Genomic DNA, 21152 nt, shown 5'->3' with positions numbered 1-21152 from the left:
CACAATGTACAGCACACTAAGGACAAAGATCCTACATGAGGAGTAAGTGCACAGTGACTCCTGTTGTTGACTTAACAAATTGACACTCTTGTTTATGGTATCAGTAATCACCCTAGGCTCTAGTCATGAGCTGCCAAGGCTATGGAAGCCCCCTGAGTTCACTGACTCTGATCATGTTTAGACAAGGTTGTAGTCAAAGTGGAAGTTCTCTCTTCCCTTCAGAGAAAGGTACCTCCTTCTTTGATGACCTGTTCTTTCCACTGGGATCTCACTGGTGGAGATCTTTCATTTAGGTTTTTTTGTTTGTTTGTTTGTTTGTTTGTTTTCTTTTCTTTTTTTTTTTTTGCCAGAGTGTTTTGGCTTTCCATGCCTGAAATACTCTCATGGGCTTTTCAGCCAGATCTGCGTGCCTTAAGGGCTGATTCTGAGGCCAGAGTGCTATTTAGGACATCCGCCATTCTATGAGTCTGCTGTGTATCTAGCTTCCCATGTTGGATCGTTCTCTCCCTTTTTTATTCTATCAGCTAGTATTTGCAGACACTAGTCTTGTTTATGTGATCCCTTTGACTCTTAATCCTATCAATATGATCAATTGTGTTGGCCCATCTCTTAAGTGGGTTTTTTGTTTTAATGTTGTGGAGTTTCTTGATTTCTTTGTAGATTCTGGTTATCAACCCTTTATCTGTTGCATAGTTTGCAAATATTTTTTCCCTGATTTTGTAAATTCTTAAAATTACATATTACATGTGTGTATATGAGATGCATATGAACCTGTGAAGAACAGCAGTGTTACCTAGACTAAGAAATTATTGGGGGGGGGGAATTATGGAAGCAAATCAGGAATTTCATTATCTTTCTATTCAGGGTCAATAGGCATTGATGAGGTCTGTGTGACAATTCATTAATTCTTCTTTTTTTTTTTAAAGGCAGAGAGACAGGAACTGACTGATGGGCAGACGTTTTCCATTTGTTGGTTCACTCCCCCAGAAGCTTAAAACAACCAGGGCTGGGCCAGGCCACTGGAACTTCATCTGGGTCTCCTACCTGGGTGGCCTAGACCTAAGTATTGAGACATTGTCTTGCCTTTCAGGGAGTACATTATAAGGAACTGTAGATGGGAGAGTAGCAGAACTTGAACCAGGAACTCTTATATAGAATGTGGGCATCTTGGGCAGCGCCACAGCTCACTAGGCTAATCCTCCACCTGCGGTGCCTGCACCCAGGGTTCTAGTCCCGGTTGAGGCACTGTTTTCTGTCCCGGTTGCTCCTCTTCCATTCCAGCTCTCTGCTGTGGCTCAGGAAGGCAGTGGAGGATGGCCCAAGTGCTTGGGCCCCTGCACCCACGTGGGAGACCAGGAGGAAGCACCTGGTTCCTAGCTTCAGATGGGCGCAGCGTGCCGGCTGTAGCGGCCATTTGGGGGTGAACCAATGGAAGGAAGACCTTTCTGTCTCTCTCTCTCACTAACTCTGCCTGTCCAAAAAAAAAAAAAAGAATGTGGGCATCTCAAGCAGAGACTTAATTTCTACCCGACATGCTTTTCCCTCTCCTTTTTTCTTTTTAAACATCTTATAGTTGTGTCAGTGCTTACTGTGACTATAAAGGATAATTATTTTTGATGGTACATGAGTGAACCTGTTTTTTTTTTTTTGTAGTTGAGCTAATAACTAATACTGTAGTAATATTTTTCTCTAGGTTTATTCCTTATTCAAAATTAGTAACTGCCTATAATGTATAAAGCCTCTAGAAGATAGTAAGATAAAGAATTCAGTAATGGTTTCAGAATGTGTTTTTTAAAATTACAATATATTTTAATTATTTTTGTATATGTCAACATCAATTTGAATATAAATAAAAACATTTTCTTTATTAATATATCGGTAGTTATTCAAATGGTTCCTCTACTGTCTTTTTTCTAGAAACTAGAAGCTGATACTCTTGAAGTTAAAGCAAGCAAGGAACAAACTTTTCAGGATCTACAACAACAGAGGCAACTGAACACAGATTTAGAGCTTAGAGCAACAGAATTAAGTAAACAACTTGAAATGGAGAAAGAAATGTAAGCCAAACTGCTTCACTTGTAAATTAGGGGAGAAGATTATAAACTGGTAATGAAATTTCAGGTTTGCTATTTCAGAGCTGAAATATTTGTTAATTGTGTTGATTTTATAAACAACTGATATAAGGTAAATGAAAAATAAAGCTACCATAATATGATTAAAGTTAACTTCATTAGAAAGGCCTAAGACTTTATTTTACAAAATTTGAGCCCTCTAATCTCTTTCAGCAATAATATGGTGCCAGTTCTCTGGGGTAAAGCAATTGTTTTGAGTTGTTCACCATTTTGAATAAATTAATGCAATTTAAAAATAATAAAGATGTTACACATATCATCCAGGAGCAGTCAGACTTCTGCTTTGAGTTACAGTACCAAATAGGAAATGGATTCTTTCTCATGAGAGATGATTCTTTTCATCATTGTGCTGCATTTTGCAGATTGTGTTTATGAGCATAAGGGAAATACTAGAATCAGTGTTTCAGTTTTTTTATTATTATGGTAAAATTTACATACAGTTGAATGCACAGTTGTTTTTTTTTAACTTTTATTTAATGAATATAAATTTCCAAAGTATGACTTATGGATTACAATGGCTTCCCCCCCATACCGTCCCTCCCACCCACAACCCTCCCCTTTCCCACTCCCTCTCCCCTTCCATTCACATCAAGATTCATTTTCGATTATCTTAATATACAGAAGATCAGCTTAGTATACCTTAAGTAAGTATTTCAACAGTTTGCTCCCACACAGAAACATAAAGTGAAAAATAATAGATGATTTTTTTTAAATGATGATGAAATCAGATCAGACCTATTGTCATGTTTAATCCCAGTGAGAGTCAACTTGGGAATTGATAATTTCTTTTTTTTTTTTTTTACAGAAGATCAGTTTAGTATGCATTAAGTAAAGATTTCAACAGTTTGCACCCCCATAGAAACACAAAGTGAAATATATTGTTTGAGTACTCGTTATAGCATTAAATCTCAATGCACAGCACATTAAGGACAGAGATCCTACATGAGGAGTAAGTGCACAGTGACTCCTGTTGTTGACTTTACCAATTGACACTCCTGTCTATGGCATCAGTAATCTCCCTATGCTCCAGTCATGAGTTTCCAAGGCTATGGAAGCCCCTTGAGTTCTCCGACTCTTATCTTGTTTAGACAAGGTCATAGTCAAAGTGGAGGTTCTCTCCTCCCTTCAGAGAAAGGTACCTCCTTCTTTGAAGACCTGTTCTTTCCACTGGGATCTCACTCACAGAGATCTTTTGCCAGAGTGTCTTGGCTTTCCATGCCTGAAATACTCTCATGGGCTTTTCAGCCAGATCCGAATGCCTTTAGGGCTGATTCTGAGGCCAGAGTGCTATTTAGGACATCTGCCATTCTATGAGTCTGCTGAGTATCTCACTTCCCATGTTGGATCACTCTCCCCTTTATTTATTCTATCAGTTAGTGTTAGCAGGTACTAGACTTGTTTATGTGCTCCCTTTGACTCTTAGTCCTTTCATTATGATCAATTGTGAACTGAAATTGATCACTTGGACTAGTGAGATGGCATTGGTACATGCCACCTTGATGGGATTGAACTGGAGTCCCCTGGTATGTTTCTAACTCTACCATTTGGGGCAAGTCAGCTTGAGCATGTCCCAAATTATACATCTCTTCCCTCTCTTATTCCCACTCTTATGTTTAACAGGGGTCACATTTCAGTTAATTTTCAACACTTAAGAATAACTGTGTATTAATTACAGAATTAAACCAGTCATATTAAGTAGAACAGACAAAAAAACTACTAAGAGGGATAATGTATTAAGTTGTTCATTAACAGTCAGGGCTATGCTGATCAAGTCACCGTTTCCCATAGTGTCCATTTCACTTCAGGAGGTTTCCTTTTTGGTGTTCAGTCAGTTGTCACCGATCAGGGAGAACATATGGTATTTGTCCCTTTGGGACTGGCTTATTTCACTCAGCATGATGTGTTCCAGATTCCTCCATTTTGTTGCAAATGACTGGATTTCGTTGTTTCTTACTGCGGTATAGTATTCTAAAGAGTACATGTCCCATAATTTCTTTATCCAGTCTACTGTTGATGGACATTTAGGTTGGTTCCAGGTCTTAGCTATTGTGAATTGAGCTGCAATAAACATTAGGGTGCAGACCGCTTTTTTGTTTGCCAATTTAAATTCCTTTGGGTACATTCCAAGGAGTGGGATGGCTGGGTCGAATGGTAGGGTTATCTTCAGGTTTCTGAGGAATCTCCAGACTGACTTCCATAGTGGCTTGACCAGTTTGCATTCCCACCAACAGTGGGTTAGTGTCCCTTTTTCCCCACATCCTCGCCAGCATCTGTTGTTGGTAGATTTCTGTATGTGAGCCATTCTAACCGGGGTGAGGTGAAACCTCATTGTGGTTGTGATTTGCATTTCCCTGATTGCTAGTGATCTTGAACATTTTTTCATGTGTCTGTTGGCCATTTGGATTTCCTCTTTTGAAAAATGTCTATTGAGGTCCTTGGCCCATCTCTTAAGTGGGTTGTTGGTTTTGTTTTTGTGGAGTTTCTTGATCTCTTTGTAGATTCTGGTTATTAACCCTTTATCTGTTGCATAGTTTGCAAATATTTTTTCCCATTCTGTCGGTTGTCTCTTCACTCTCCTGACTGTTTCTTTTGCAGTACAGAAACTTCTCAATTTGATGCAATCCCAATAGTTGATTTTGGCTTTGACTGCCTGTGCCTCCCGGGTCTTTTCCAGAAATTCTTTGCCTGTGCCAATATCTTGAAGGGTTTCTCCAATGTTCTCTAGTAACTTGATGGTGTCAGGTCGTAGATTTAGGTCTTTAATCCATGTTGAGTGGATTTTTGTGTAAGGTGTAAGGTAGGGGTCTTGCTTCATGATTCTGCACGTGGAAATCCAATTTTCCCAGCACCATTTATTGAATAGACTGTCCTTGCTCCAGGAATTAGTTTTAGATCCTTGATCAAATATAAGTGCACAGGTTTTATGTATACAATTTAGGCTTTAATAAGTGTTGAGTCTGTGTAATTGTGTTCCACACTGCCCCACAGAACACTGGAATTTTCATCACTCCTGGAATTTTGTTAAGCACCCTGTCTATTCAATAATTTAATCTTGCCCTGTAGACAACTGCAATTCTGATTTTGATCTACATAGATCTTTTGTGTGTTTTAATTTCATATAAATGGAGGCATACACTGTGACATTTCTTGGCGATTGGCTATTTTTCACTTAATGTACTATTTTTAAGTTCACCCATGTACCCATCTGGTTCAATGAATTTTTTTTTATTGTCTTTCCACTGAAGACTATAGTACAATTTGTTTGGTCTCCTGTTTTGGTGTTTTGGAGTTGTTTCCAGTTTTTAACTTATATGACTGAAGATGGTATAAATCTTACATAAGTATTTTTGTGAAATTACCAGGTGATGGTGGGATAGATGTATATTTCATGATGTATGCTATTAATATTTACATTTACAATGGATCCAGTAGGAATGGGCCCATTTCCATTCTATGTTTTAATCTCATTGTTTAGAAATAATTGATGGTCTCCCATATCATACTGGAGTAGACAAATCTTGAAGCCTAAATCTCTTTTGCCTATATGCTTCATGCAAACGTTTTTCTTTTGGAATCATCATATAATTGTAGAATAGTACTTAGGAAAGGAGGGCTGGGTCCCTTCTGTGTTTAGATCATGTAAACGTATCTGAGACTTGACTATCCCCTCCCATGAACCCGAGGCACAGCCCAAAAGGGTAGAGGGTTTCCCTTTATTAAGGCCCATCTATATTTATACACCCAGGATTTTCCTTTAATGCCTATCCTACCTATTTTGATTACTTCAGCATCTTTTCTCTGATGTATTTCCTAGTTTTCTTTAAAATTTTTCTTTGATTCATAGTTTATTTGGAAGTATATTGTTTCATTCTCTAAATATGTGGGATTCTTCTAGATATGTTATTATTATTGATTTCTAATTTACTTCCATTGTGGTCAGAAAACATGCTTGATAAAATTCAAACTTTTTTTTTAAAGATTTATTTATTTATTTGAAAGTCAGAGTTACAGGGCGAGGTGGGGGGTGTCTTCCATCCACTGATTCACTCGCCAGTTGGCCCCAATGGCTGAAGCTGTGCCGATCTGAAGCCAGGAGCCAGGAGCCTCTTCCAGGTCTCCCATGTGGGTGCAGGGGCCCAAGGACTTGGGCCAGCTTCTACTGCTTTCTCAGGCTTCAGCAGAGAGCTGGATCAGAAGTGCAGCAGCCGGGACTCGAACCGGCGCCCATATGGGATGCCAGCACTGCAGGCGGCAGCTTTACCCACTATGCCACAAACGTTTTAAACTAAGTCTTACTTAAGGACCAATGTATGGTTTATCTTAACTTTCTGTGTGTACTCTGTGTTGTTGGGTAGTTTCTAAAAATAACAGTTAGGATCAGTGGTTGATAACCAATTAGGATCAGTTGTCCTTGTCTTCTGTATGCTTCCCAATTTTCTTTTGGATTGTTCTATCCATTGTTGAGAAAGTGATATTAACATTTCTGACTATGAGTATGGATTTGTTTATTTTATCCTTTAGTTATTTTAATAAAAAAGTTTTACAGTGACTATGTAATCCATGATTTTTTATTTTTCTTTTTTGATTCATCTATAATGACTTTTAAATTATTTTGAGGAATGTTAAGTAAGGTACCCTGTGACCCTACTATATGTTAGTGTCTTTTCTACTTACTTTTTAGAAAGTAAAATCATTTTCTGAGACTAAAAGTTGGAGAATTTCAAAGCATAAAAATGATTCTGATACTTCATTGATATCCAACTTTAAGTGACCGTTACATCTTTTAGTAACTTTTCTTTAACATTGTTGAATTTATATTGTTTGTAAATTTCTGCTGATTACATTGGAAATAGTGTACATTCTAAAAGTATTATTATTTTATATTTGGTTTTGTTTTGCCTTTAAAATATGCTCACTATTGTGTATTGTGAAAACAATGAAAGTCCATAGTGTAACTTTCTAGAGCTATGTTTTTATTTTCTCATTCTTGTAATTCATTCATTCAAGTGTAAAAAGCCCATGTTAAAAGAGAAACAGTAACTGATCTCTTATACAGTCTGCTAAGATTGAGGATTAATGTAAATCGTTTGTCTTCATTTTTTTAAAAAATTAAATTTTTTAAAGGATTTATGTATTTATTTGAAAGTTACAGAGAGAGAGAGGGGAAGGAAAGAAGAAAGAGAGAGAGATCTTCCATCTGCTGGTTCACTCTCCAAGTGTCACAAGGGCTAGCACTGATCCAGGCCAAAGCGAGGATCCAGGAGCTTCAACTGGGTCTCCCATGTGGGTGGCAGGGGCTCAAACACTTGGGCCATCTTATGCTGCTTTTCCCAGGCCATTAGGAGGGAACTGGATTGGAAGTAGAGCAGCTGGGACACGAACTGGCACCCATAGGATATGCCGGCATTACAGGTGGCAGTTTTACCCACTGTGCCACAGTGCTGGCCCTTCTATTTTTACCTTATTTTTCTTTTCTGGGTTAACTTTTAAGTGTTATGAAGTTTACACTCTGTCAAACACATAGCGGGTTTTGGTTTTCAAGTTAAGAGGCAAAGTTCTCTTGCTCCTTGGAAACTAACAATGAATAGCTTCTTGAGAGTACATGGAACGACTGTGGTCCTCAGTGTTTTCTTTGGGGATCTGTGTGGTGCACAAGACTGGATTAAATCAGGAGGGATAGTTGATTTGGCTTTACCACTAACTTATTTGATTTGAGGAAAATCATCTACATCTGTTAAGTGAGCAGATCAGATGTTCTAAAGCATTTTTCAGTCATTTGATTTTATGAAATTAAATCTTATTTTTATTTGTGAACTATACAAGAAAGTTTTAAAGGTCAATAATTGGTTATGCTGAATTTTGAATGGTAAACTAGAGATGATAAAATATGTGTTATTTTAAAAATTGTTTCTTAAATATTTAGAACCTCCAGTACAAAATTGGATCTACAGAAAAAATCTGAAGCCCTTGACAATATTAAGCAAATGCTTGCTAAGCAAGAGGAAGAAAAAATAATCCTGAAACAAGAAATTGAAAATATAAGTCAAGATGCAAAGATGCAACACAAGGAACTGAACAGCAGAATGCAAACAGCAGTAACAGAATTACAAACAGTGAAGGCAGAGAAAGAAACGCTAGTGACAGAGCTGTCTACAACAAAAGAGAAATTATCACAAGTTTCTGATTATTTGAAACAGTGCAAAGATGAATTTGAAAAGGAGAATCAGAAAGGAAAAGCTGCTATTTTAGATTTGGTTAGTTGTTTACATTTACTTTCTTAGAAGTGGTTCTTTTATTTAAAAATGTACTGATTTTTGTGTTTAATCTAGACTTTTCATCCTTCATTTAGATGACTTAAAATAGTTCTGAAGAGAGGAAGAAGGATGGAGTAATAACTCTGAGAAAAAGCCCAAGATAATGATGTGTGTGTGTGTAGTGTGTTTGTGTGTGTGTGTAAGTGTATTCTAAAGGCTAAGGATATTTTCACCTGAATATAACAATTTTTCTCTTGCTGGTAAGTTGCTAGATTTGACAGACAGTAGTATGCTCATTCTCAGAGCCATTTCCACAGAGAAGGCAGCTACTAGTTGCCCATAAAGATTTTAGTGATTCTTTTAAATCTGCTGCCATAAACTTTCTGATTTGTCATTATATCTTAAAACTCAGTTAATATCATGTTTAGAGATACAATAAAATTTATTTAAACTGTACAGAAATAGAGTTTTAGGAAGTGCTTTAAAAGGGATATATTCACAGAAATATTTTAAACTCAGAATAACAAAAAGTAGCAGCAAAAGTGAAACTCCTCAGTATGAAAAGTCAATGAAAGTGTATAGTACTGTTAAAAACATACAATAATACATTTACCTTTCTTCTCTGTTTGGAGAAAACATTTTTCTCTTGCACACCTTTCTCTCTTGAGTTATATGAAGGCACTTCAGGTAGTTCATGGAAATGGGATTAAAAACTTTTTGTTTGGGTGTGAAATTTTTGGAAATCCATAAATATGACCGATCTTCAAAAAGTTCACAGAAGTGTGTTTTATTGAAAAAGCCATGCATGGATTTTACATTTTCTGCATCAGAATGAACTTATCTTTTAATTCCATTTTCCATGAACTTTTGAAGTAGCCTTATAGTTATTTTTTAAATGTTTTAGTATTTTAAGAAATTATCTTGTTTTCATTTTCTTGAAGCCCACTATTTTACTTTTAAAATAGCTCGACAAGTTAACTAATTATAATTGATTCTCTGGCTTAAAAATGTAACTTCCTTAAATATTGCCTACAATATTTTATTATGACTGTTGATTGGTGATAGAAACCCTTGGCATTTTGCTGTGCCTCACCTTATGTAATATTTGCCTGTTCTTGCCATTGACATGGATGGTTGTTTTGAATCTAGCTCATCAATGATTTTAGTTTACTTCTTTATGTGTATCTTACTAGCTTATAAACCAGTCCAGTTAATTACAGATATTTTCTGTGTGATATATTTTTCATTTTTTAAGGAAAAAACTTGCAAAGAATTAAAGCATCAACTTCAAATACAAACAGCCAGCACACATAAGGAACAGAATGAACTGAAAAAGTCACTTGAAAAAGAGAAGGAGGTAAGATTTTCTTTGTTTCTGTGATATAAAATATCTAAAGGCTAATAAGTCATTTACACATTGAAAGTGTTTTCATGCTGATTCTTAGGTCAAAGGAAGGTTTATTTCTATGTAATGTAATGGTTTAGGATTTAAGCTAGATTGTAATATAAGGCCCAAATAAAAGAATGTAATATAAAATGTTAAAAGTTGAATCAACTATTGAGTTATAATTATGTAATCTAGGTAAAGTAACATTATTATGATAGAAAAATCATAATATACTTTTTAAAATGACTTTTTAAAAGGCTATGTCATAGAATTTATATTAATGATATAATTGATAATGATTATGTAATACCTAAGAGATTTTTTTCTATAGTTAACGCTTGTTTCTCTACAGCAAGAACAAGCAGCAAATGAGTACATAAATATATATAATATATAGTTGTTATTCTCTGAAGGCTTATATATTAGTAGCTGGAGTACAGACATGAAACTTCCTAGAAAATCTGATTTGATAAAGCAGCAAAACATAGTCCTGACAAATGTTTGATACAATTTTATTCTAGTTTTGATTGAAAGAAGACACGTGTGCTGTAGATGTCAGCCATGTAAGTCAGAAAAGTATCATGGCTAAGTGTCTAAGCTGTGAATCAAAATTGTCCAAATTTATATCCCAACTGTGCCACTTATTAACTGTGTCATTTTGCCATGTTTTAGACAGATTGTCTAATCCCTGTGCTCCAGTTTTTCTCAGCAGTAAAATTGGACTAATAATATAATCTGTGTCATACAGTTATGGTGAGAAATAAACAGGATTTAAAGTGTTCAGAACACTATATAACAAGGTAGATGCTCATAGGTTTGCTGATATTTTATCATTGGTTATTATAATCGTTAATATGGCTATACTACCTGATTCCTGTTTTGTGTAAAAATATTTCACTATGCAATAAGATAGATTTAGCAGTGGAACTTTTTCAAAAAATAACTTTGAATATGGTTCAACACTGCAATGCAGTGCTAAGATCTTAATGAAATATGCATAAGACATGAAAGCATGACTTTGGCTAGAGAGATGGGAGGTTATTATTGCACTTTATTTTGGCCAGTGTGACTTATACATGAGGCATTATTTTAACAGAAATATAGCCTAGTGGATTGTAAAAATAGAGTAGTAGCTAAATATTCCCCAGTTAGCTAAATGTGGTAATTACTGCACATTATAGTTTAGTGTTCTCAGACAGAGACCAAGCATATTTTCTAAAAATGATTTTAGTTTTTATCATAGTTAATACAAGCATAGTACTTATTCTTTCTGACTAGCAATGGCAAATAGGCTCAGTAACATATTCTTGAAAGACAATAGACATTTTAGCAATCTTGATAATGATGTTATTTCTGTTTTCTACAGTAAAAAGAAATACTGACTTAGTTCAGTTATATGGCCTACCTAAACATAAATTATAAAATAAAAGGTAGGTGGAATTAAGCAAGTGATGAAGATTAATCCAGCACATCATCTGATAGTGACTAGTGTCAGTTAGGAAAACAACATAAGGAAAGGGATATTTCTCTATTAATTATGATTACTTGTGGCCAATAGGCTCAATAGATTCTACCTTGAGTAGTGGTTGGTATGTACTAGCTATTCAATAAATGTCTTTTGGATGAGTAAATGAGTGCTAAACAGACTTTATTTTCATTTAGACTTCTCATCAGTTGAAGTTAGAATTGAACTCAATGCAGGAACAAGTCTTACAAGCCCAGAATACTTTAAAACAAAAAGAAAAAGAAGAACAACAACTTCAGGGGAACATAAATGAGCTCAAGCAATCAGCTGAACAGAAGAAGAAGAAAATTGAAGCACTCCAAGGAGAAATTAAAATTGCTATTTCACAGAAGGTAATAATATGATATTTGTTTACTTTTAATGAAAAGAAAAACTGGGCAATTAAGATAAAAATACTAACACAGATGAGATGTAACATAGAAAAATTTTTTTGTGCTCAAAATTTTTCTAAGTTGAAAATCTACAAACAATTAAGGGAATGGACATGTATCCTACTAGTTAGAACACCTGTGTCCCACATCAGGTCCTGATTCTATTCCTGCCTCCAGCTACTGAATCAGCTTCCCTCTAACGCAGACTCTGGGAAGGATGGGTGATGATTCAAGTGATTAGATTCCTACCACTCATGTAGGAGATCTGAGTTGTGTCCCCAACTCCCTGCTTTTGCCCTGGTCCAGGCCCATCCATTGTGTGCTTTTAAGGAGTAAGCAAGCACGTGAGAACTCTCTCACAGTCTATTTTTCTGTCTCTCTGTCTCACTGCTTCATAAATAAAGTAACAATAACGATTGCCTAGTAGGATGTGTTAAAATTCAATAGTGTCAGGCTTCATATAGTTATAACTATTTGGTATTTTTAAGTTACATCATAATGATTTCCATTTCCAAACCTATTCTAATTTATGATTTAGTATCCATTTTTTATTTTATTGACTAAATGTTCTAATACTTCTTCATACCAAGAGTTGGTAAAAATGGATAGTATTTTGTATAAACAAAAGCAATATAAATTTTTCTTCACTATTGGTATGTGCATATTCTGTGGAGAAGAGAGAAATGAGATTTCTAGTATGGGGAATAAACTAAATATGTCAAACTAAATATGTTAGCTATCCGTAGTTAGCTGTCATACTACTAGAGTAAAAAGAATTTAAAAGCCTACAAATACACATTTTGTGTTGATCAGTGTTTCTATAAAAATTATTATGCTACTTTACAAAAGAATAGTTTTCTAATAACACAAGTAAGAGTAAGTGAATTTTTCTGACCTTTTATTTGTATTATGTGTAGTCAGAAATCAATATATAATTTTCACAGTGCATATTTTGTTGTACACCTTAATATCTGAAGGTCAATTTTTCAAAATTTATGAGCCTCATAGCCAAGTATTATGGCATCTTCATTTTTATGGTATCAAACTTTGTGAGTTAAAAAAAAGCTATTTTGACCCATTTTCTTTTTAAACTAAACTATTAGTTATAACAATTTTTTCATATTTATGATTCATATATATTACCTATTCTTTGCACAGCTTTAATAGGTGACACCTATGGATTATGAGATTGAAAAGGAATGTTCCTGTCAGTTTTTCACTTTTTTTTAGCACATGGATGCGAGAATAAGGAGCATACTTCTTTTTAAAAAATAAAGATCTATTTTATATATTTGAAAGAGTAACATAGAGAAAGAGGTATTCCATGTGCTGTTTCACTCCTTAAATGGCCACTGCTGGGCCAAGCTGACACCAGGAGCCAGGAGCTCCATCTGGCACTCCAATATAGGAATGCCAGTGTCACAGGCAGCAACTTAACTTGCTGTGCCACAATGCTGACCCCAGAAGCACTTACCTTTAAAGAGGGCAGCAATTGGGAGGTGTTGAGCGAATAGTAGTATTTGTAAATAAAACTTGGAATTTAGCATAACTAGAGAGTCATTGCAAGGAAGAATAGTTTGATTTTATGGATGAACAGATAACGTCATTGAAATAAAACAAGTTTTGAAGCCAGACAGATCTCAGTTTTAAGTTTATGGGACACATCATCTTGATCGTCAGAGGGAAGCAGCTTCTCTTTCTGAGCTCAACAACATGGAGTCAGTGTTATAAAGACTGAGATAATGTATTTAAAGTACTTAGTTCTGTGACTAATGCTTTGTAAAAGCAAAATAGTTGTTGGATGTTATATAAAGTAGAGCAAAGTATAATCTAAGAGTATCAGCATATATGCTGGACCGTGTACTGGTAGTTCATGACAAAGCAGTGTTACTGGCCCACAGAAAAATATGAAAACAAGGCAAATGTTTAAATGGGTGAATATATATATATGTATATATATATATGCACACACAAACACACAAACATGTACTGAATACATGTATGTGTATCTATATCTATCTACACACACACAGAGTATTAGATTACTTGAGAACCACTGATTAAGGATCTATCAATCATACTATATATAAATCAACAGACCCTTTATTCAAAACCTAAATGAATAGGATATGACTTTTTACACTCTAGTAGCTTATAATTTACTGAGGAAAAGAGAATTAAAATAAATAAAAGTGAATTAAGCTAATAGAACTTAAACATAGCTATAAGAAAAATGGTAACTTGTTGGAAATTTTGACTGGCCTTTGAAAGACAATAGTATTTGAACTGGCTTTTGAAGGTAATTAAAATTTTGAAAGTTAAAAAAAAGGAAGATGTTAGATATTTCTATGAGAGAAAATACTATTATCCAAATTTGCAAGTCTTAGAAAATGTCAGTCTAGAAATTCGCTATTAAAGTATGTGGTAAATAGAGAAGTGAGAGGACAAAGGCAAAAGAATTGAATGAAGCTAATTTGCAGTGGATTTTTTATAATTGTTTCTACTTAAAATGTTTAAGCATTGGAGGACTAAATGTTTTTAAGAATAAAAGTGAGATCAAACCTGTTCTAGAGCAGAAACTTACTAGTTTTTGAAGGATAAATTGCAGATGGCTAACCTTACTCCTGTGTTCTCCTTTGCAACTTGTGGTTTGTTTCTGTCAATTTAACATCCCCACTAATGGGTGTGAATTCTTGTAGTAAAAAAAAAAAACCTCTGTTTTCTGGATTATAAGTTCTTAATAATTTTTTTAAATGGATGAATGCATCAGTCTGTCAAGGTAAAAATAATGAAGACCCTAACATTTGCCCACAGAGCCTTTATGGTTATTATTGAGACTTTGCAGAAGGTTTTCTAAGAGAAAGAAAATTTGTGAAAAAATTGTTACAGCAGAAAATCTAGCATTCTAGGAAAGAAAATGTGTAAGTGCAGACCATCATTCAACATGAAAAAGATACTCAAGTGGCTGGTGTTGTGGTGCAGTGAACTAATCTGCTGCCAGCAGCACTCGCATTCCATATCAGATCGCTGGGTTCCAATCAAGGGGTTCTGCTTCCAGTCTAGCTCACTGCTAATGTGCCTAGGAAAACAGTGGATGATGGCCCAAGTGCTTGGGCCCCTGCCACCTTTGTGGGAGACCCAGATAGAGTTCCTTCCTCCCTCCCTCCCTTCCTTCCTTCCTTCCTTTTTTGTTTAGGGTAAGCAGAGTTAGATTTATTAAACACATTGCAAGCGAGTAGCAGCTGGTCCAGATGGAGTTCTTAGTTCCTGGCTGTGGCCTAGCCCAGCCCCAGCTGTCACTGTCATTTAGGGAGTGAACCAGAGGATGGAAGATTCATCTCTCTCTCTCTCTATGCACACACACACACACACACACACACACACATAAAGGAAAAGGAAAAAAGGGATTCTTCAACATGAATTAGAGGTGAGGGAGATGATATGGGATGTTATAGCTCATATACTGGGAAATTCCACACCACAGGCTGCATCAATTCCTATCAATCTGCCTCTCAGCTCCCTTGAATCTATCCCTTCCTTTGATTTTCTGCCATCACAGCCTTAGTCCAAACTATCTTTTCTCTTATCAGGGTTAATACAATAGTCCATCATAGATGCCCCTGGCTTTTCTACCTCCAATTTATTTGTTATTCATGCATTCATTCATTTGAGTAATATTACCGCTTGTTTTATGCCAAGGCACAACTTTTGGTGCTGGAGATATGGCTGTGAACAGATCAGACACAGGACCTGTTCTCATGGAGCTGATGCTATAGTAAGCAAATACACTAAGCAGGATGAAATAAAGACAGTTGTGGAACAGAGGTCTACTAAAGATTAGGTAACCTGGGGCCAGCACTGTGGCATAGCTGGTAAAGCTGCTGCCTGCAGTGCCGGCATCCCATATGGGCACTGGTTCAAGGCATGGCTGCTCTACTTGTGATCTAGCTCTCTGCTATGGCCTGGGAAAGCAGTAGAAGATGGCCCAAGTCCTTGGGCCCCTGCACCTGCATGGGCGATCTGGAAGAAGCTCCTGGCTCCTGGCTTTGGATTGGTGCAGCTCCGGCCATTGTGGCCAACTAGGGAGTGGACCAGCAGATGGAAGACTCTCTCCCTCCTTCTCTCTCTCTCTCTCTCTCTCTCTTTCTGCCTTTCCTTCTCTCTGTGTGTGACTCTGACTTTCAAATAAATAAATAAATCTTTAAAAAAAAGAAGTGAATGGTTTGAGGAATATACATTGTATTTGAGCCATTAGAATTTTCTAATAGCTTACATGGTAAGAAGTAATAAAAAGAGGAACCAAGGATAACTGTAGAATTGAATTTGTACACATGGTAGTTGATAATGGCACTAATTATAGGGAGAAGTAGTGACCCTTTGATATGCATGGTTGCTATCAGGAATCAAGAATTCTGCATGAGCTAAAGTATATGTCAGTCGTTCAAGGAGAGATGTCAGGAGGGTACTTGAACATAAGCACTAGGGTTCAAATATTTATGGAGTCACATGTAGATAAAAGATATTTAAAGCTATGGGTTTAGATGAAGTCTTTTAAATAGAGTATATGTGGAATAAAAGAAGGACAATGACAGAATTTTGGAGTCTTGCAACATTGAGAGATCTGGCAAAATAAAGGGAACTAGTAAAAGATTTTGAGAAGGAATTACCATTAAGATAGGAGGAGAACCTAAAACAATGCTACTCTAGAAACCTACTTCAAGAAAATGGTTGTAGAAGGGAACATAATTAAGTATATCAAGCATTGCTGAGAGGTCAAGTAAAATGTAGACAAAAATAAGAATACTGGATTTGGCACATGGGAGTCACTGATGACCATTTATTTTAAAAGCCAGCATTTAACTTTTTAATGCTGTGCATATGTATATATTTTAATTATGTCATAATCTGTGCATATTATCTGAATATTCTTTTTTTTTAAAGATTTGTTTATTTGTTTGAAAGAGTTACACAGAGAGAGAAGGAGAGGCGGGGGGGGGGTCTTCCAGCGAGAGAGAGGTCTTCCATCCGCTAGTTCACTCCCCAAATGGCCTCAACGGCCGGAGCTGCGCCAATCCAAAGCCAGGAACCAGGAGCCGTCTCCGGGTCTCCCACAAAGGTGTAGGGGCCCAAGGACTTGGGCCATCCTCTGCTTTCCCAGGCCATAGCAGAGAGCTGAATTGGAATTGGAGCAGCTGGGTCTCGAACCGGTGCCTATATGGAATACCAGCACTGCAGGCAGTGGCTTTACCTGCTCTGCCACAGTGCTGGCCCCTAAATATTCTTAAAGTCTAAAGTTGAGTTTAGAGGAGCTGGACCTTTTGAGATTTTCCTTTTCTGCTTTTGTATTTATAAGGATGTCCTATTGATCTTGAATTTCCAAGATAGAAACTACATACTTCATCACATACTTCTTAGTTTCTTTCATACTTTCTTAATTTCTACAAACTTCTTTCATACTTTCTTAATTTCTTTCATGTGGGAGTTTCCTTAGTTGGACCTTAAATTATAACATCTGAGATGTCTAGCATTGTATCTTCCTTCAGAAACAAGTTTTTGTTCTGTCTCTCACGACCTGATACTTAGTACTTCCCAGAGTAATAACATTTTTTTGATTGCTTTTACCATGGTCTTTAAATTGGGACTTGTTGGATTTTCTAACTCTTCAACTTTATGAGTATAAGGTGGTAAGTTACTCTTTGTTGAAGTAGAATTTGAGGACACAAATTAGTTAACCTTGTTTTCAGGCATTTTCTTAGTTGTGTGAATTCCATTTCATTATTTGGGGTATACGTATTATTTTAAATAACTATTGTATGTTTCAGACAGAACTTGAAAGTAAACTACAGCAGCAGTCAACTCAGGCAGCTCAGGAACTGGCAGCAGAGAAAGAGAAAATATCAGTGTTACAGAACACCTATGAAAAAAGTCAGGAAAATCTGAAACAGCTTCAGTCTGATTTCTATGGAAAGGAATCTGAACTTCTGGCCACAAGACAAGACCTTAAGGTATGGTAAACTGTATTATATTGTAAAAACTCATAAGTCATTTATAGACATTCATTAAATGATTCATTTGAATTCAAATGCATAAGGGAATATTAATATTTGCAGATTATTATGCTTTTTTCTATTATTATTTTGTATTAACATACTTTTAAAAATTAAGGACTATATTATAATGAAATAATTATATATAAATTTGGCATTTTAAGTTGACATCTATATTAATAAAATACTTTGGATATATGTTAATTGCTACACTGTTAGTTTATCTAAGGATTTTGCTGTCTTTATGTGAAAATAACTTCAAAGATGGACAATTGTTAGAAAGTCCAAGGAGTTTAAAATTCACATATAAACCAAGGGCAGGTATTTGGTGCAACAGCTTAAATCACTGTTTGGGGCACCGACATCACATTTTGGAGTCCTTAGTTCGGTTCCTAGCTACTTCCTTTCTATATTCCTGCTAATGCACATCTTGAGAGGTAGCAGATCATGCCTCAAGTACTTTTGGCCCTGACACCATGTGGGAGACCCAGGTGGACTTCTAGGATCCTTGTTTCAACCTGGCCCAGCTCTGGCTTTTGCAGGCATTTGGGAAGTGAACAAGCAGATAGGAGATCTTTCTTCTCTGTCTCTCCCTCTCTGCCTCTGCCTTTCAAATAAAAATGAAAATAGGGACAGGTGTTGTCGGATGCTAGGGTAAGCCTCTGCTTGAGATGCCTACATTACGTATCAGAGTGCTAGTTCAACTCCTGGCTACCTCCCTCTTCTGATCCAGCTCTCTCTGCTAATGCACTTGGGAAGAGGTAGATGGTGACTCAAGTACTATAGTCTCTGTCACCCACATGGATGGAGTTCCTGGCTTCAGAGTAGCCTGGCCTGGACTGTTGTGGCCATTTAGGTAGTGAACCAGTAGATGGATGTTCTCTGTCTCTGTCTCTCTTTCTCTTTATGTCTTACTGTTGCTCTGTCACTCTGCCTTTCAAATAAATAAATATTTAAAAAAATAAAAATAAATTAATAAAAAATTTAAACCGTTTGTACAAGCAATTTTAGGCAATACTGACCCTAGTTTTATATATCTGTCAGCTTCCTAAGATTATTGGGGTACCTGATGATTAAAATTAGGAGATTATAGCTCAAAATAAACTTAACCTTAATTATGTAATAATTTAGAAATTTTGCCCTTGGCAATACTATTTGATTGAATAAAGTATCATGTTTATTGAACTGAAAGATATAGAAGAGTAAATTTTTATTTACTATTAACTTACTAATTCCAAGAGAAATGAAACGTTTGTGTTCTCAGAGGATTCAACCAGTTTTCTTTTTAGGTCAAGGGGAAATAAGCTTTATGTTTCTTTCCTATGGTTGGGAATTTTATTTGTTTATTTAAAATGCACTATTGCAAAAATTCTCTTGAAAGCCATAGACTATTAAAATGTTTTATTTATATATAGTATATATTTTATTCATAGGCCGTTGTAGGAAGGATTTTATGAGAGAGGTAGGACATGGGGCCTGACGTCATTGCTCACGTGGCTAATCCTCCGCCTGCGGCACCAGCATCCCATATGGGCTCCAGGTTCTAGTCCTGGTTGCTCCTCTTCCAGTCCAGTTCTCTGCTGTGGCCCGGGAAGGCAGTGGAGGATGACCCAAGTGCTTGGGCCCCTGCACCCGCATGGGAGACCAGGAAGAAGCACCTGGCTCCTGCTTCAGATCGGCACAGCGTCGGCCATAGCGGCCATTTGGAGGGTGAACCAACGGAAGGAAGACCTTTCTCTCTCTCTCTCTCACTCTCACTCTCACTGTCTGTAACTCTGCCTGTCAAATAAATAAAAAAATCTTTAAAAAAAAAAAAAAGAAAGAAAGAGGTAGGACTTGACCAGGTTTTCAAGGATGTGTACAATTTGCTTACACAGAGAGTGCTAAGAAAGATTATTTCACTCAGGCTACATTTGAAAAGTGGTCCTTTAGTGTGAATGAGTCAGGATTATATTTAGAATTTAAGGTTAAATTGTATATATTTGGAATTAAGATCCAAAAGGTTGGTTCTTAGATGCCTAGCAAAGATGATTGAATTTTGTATTTTGTAGTTAAAGTGGAATCTAAGCAGAGAAAATGAAGAAAATAATACTTTAGAAGACTTAACCAAAGCGGTTTATAGAAATTTGGATTGGACCTGGGGTAGACTAATGATTGGGAGATTGATTAAAAGTCCCTTACTGTCTCCATAAGTTCTAGTAATCAAGTTATGAGTTTTTAGAACTAGGTTTAAAGTTAAAGAGGATGAAATATGAGGGTGCTTCAGAAATTTCTTGGAAAAATGGAAATGAAAGGCTGTTTATTTTGGCTCAGAAAAAATATACCTCCATACATCATTGTTTCATAATATACATTTTCCATGAGCTTTTTGAAGATCTGTCTTGTACTCATACATACATACACACCCACTCACACACTCACACATTATGCCTAAAGAGAGACAGATTTAAGTTAGGAAAAAGAAAATAAGGAAGCATATAAGAAAAACCTTTATGAGAAAAAAAAAAACCACCTGACATTTATGTAGTTTTAATTGTTACTATTATTTTTTCTTTATAATACTGATTATAGGCAGAGCAGATTTGTGAAGGAGATTGAACCTAACCTAAAGGCAGTGTGGAACCACAGAAGGCAGTTGCTTAGATTTCTGTTTTAGGCAAATTACTGGTAATCAGAATACAGAATGGGTTTGGGGGGAATAGGACTGAATGTAGGATCTGGAGAGGAGAGTTTTCAGTAGTCCAAGTGCAAGAAGATGGTGGTTTGGGTTGGTAACAGCAGTTAGGATGGAGAAAAGTTAATGAATTTGAAGTATATTTAAGTGATAAGAAGAGATGAAATTTTATGATTGATTGCAAAAATTCTATAGAAATCATACTGTTTTCATATGGTTGTATCATTTACTCTGGGATTAACCTAGTAACAGGACTTAGTATATCTTAAATCAGTAGTTTTTCATTAAGCCATTAATAGTTTTTATATGCCTGAAAACTGTTATGAAATAATAACTTCACATATTAAAGAGTAATTCAAGGGCCAGCGCTGTGGCATAGCTGCCTGCAGCTCCAGAATCCCATATGGGCACCAGTTTAAGTCCTGGCTGTTCCACTTCCAGTCCAGCTCTCTGCTATGGTCTGGGAAAACAGTGGAAGATGGCCCAAGTCCTTAGGCCTCTGCACCTGCGTGGGAGTCCTGGAAGAAGCTCCTGGCTTCAGATCGGCGCAGCTCTGGCTGTTGTGGCCGATTGGGGAGTGAATCAGCAGATGGAAGACCTCTCTCTCTGTCTCTTCCTCTCCTTCTCTCTCTGTGTAACTCTGAGTTTCAAATAAATAAATAAATCCTTTTTTTTTTTTTTAAAAAAAAGAGTAATTCCACTGTATATATAGACAAAAAGAAAAAGCAGAGGGCCACGGCTGCTAGAGTTTTATAATTGCTA

The 21152-nt window shown here is 36.2% G+C and overlaps 1 protein-coding gene across 8 annotated transcripts in view; it reads left to right on the top strand.

Moving 5' to 3' along the window:
* Positions 1–21152, top strand: part of EEA1 (early endosome antigen 1) — a 472296-nt gene that overhangs the window by 434830 nt on the left and 16314 nt on the right. For all 8 annotated transcript variants that reach the window (XM_070052691.1, XM_070052692.1, XM_070052693.1 and 5 more), the window contains 5 exons: positions 1918–2057; positions 8056–8386; positions 9642–9743; positions 11436–11630; positions 17492–17674. In XM_070052691.1, the coding sequence (XP_069908792.1) occupies positions 1918–2057; positions 8056–8386; positions 9642–9743; positions 11436–11630; positions 17492–17674 (951 nt within the window). The remainder of the gene's footprint in view (positions 1–1917; positions 2058–8055; positions 8387–9641; positions 9744–11435; positions 11631–17491; positions 17675–21152) is intronic.

Source organism: Oryctolagus cuniculus, chromosome 11 (genome assembly GCF_964237555.1).
Source record: "Oryctolagus cuniculus chromosome 11, mOryCun1.1, whole genome shotgun sequence".
NCBI classification, from domain to species: Eukaryota; Metazoa; Chordata; class Mammalia; order Lagomorpha; family Leporidae; genus Oryctolagus; species Oryctolagus cuniculus.
This window is presented reverse-complemented; position numbering and strand designations above follow the sequence as displayed.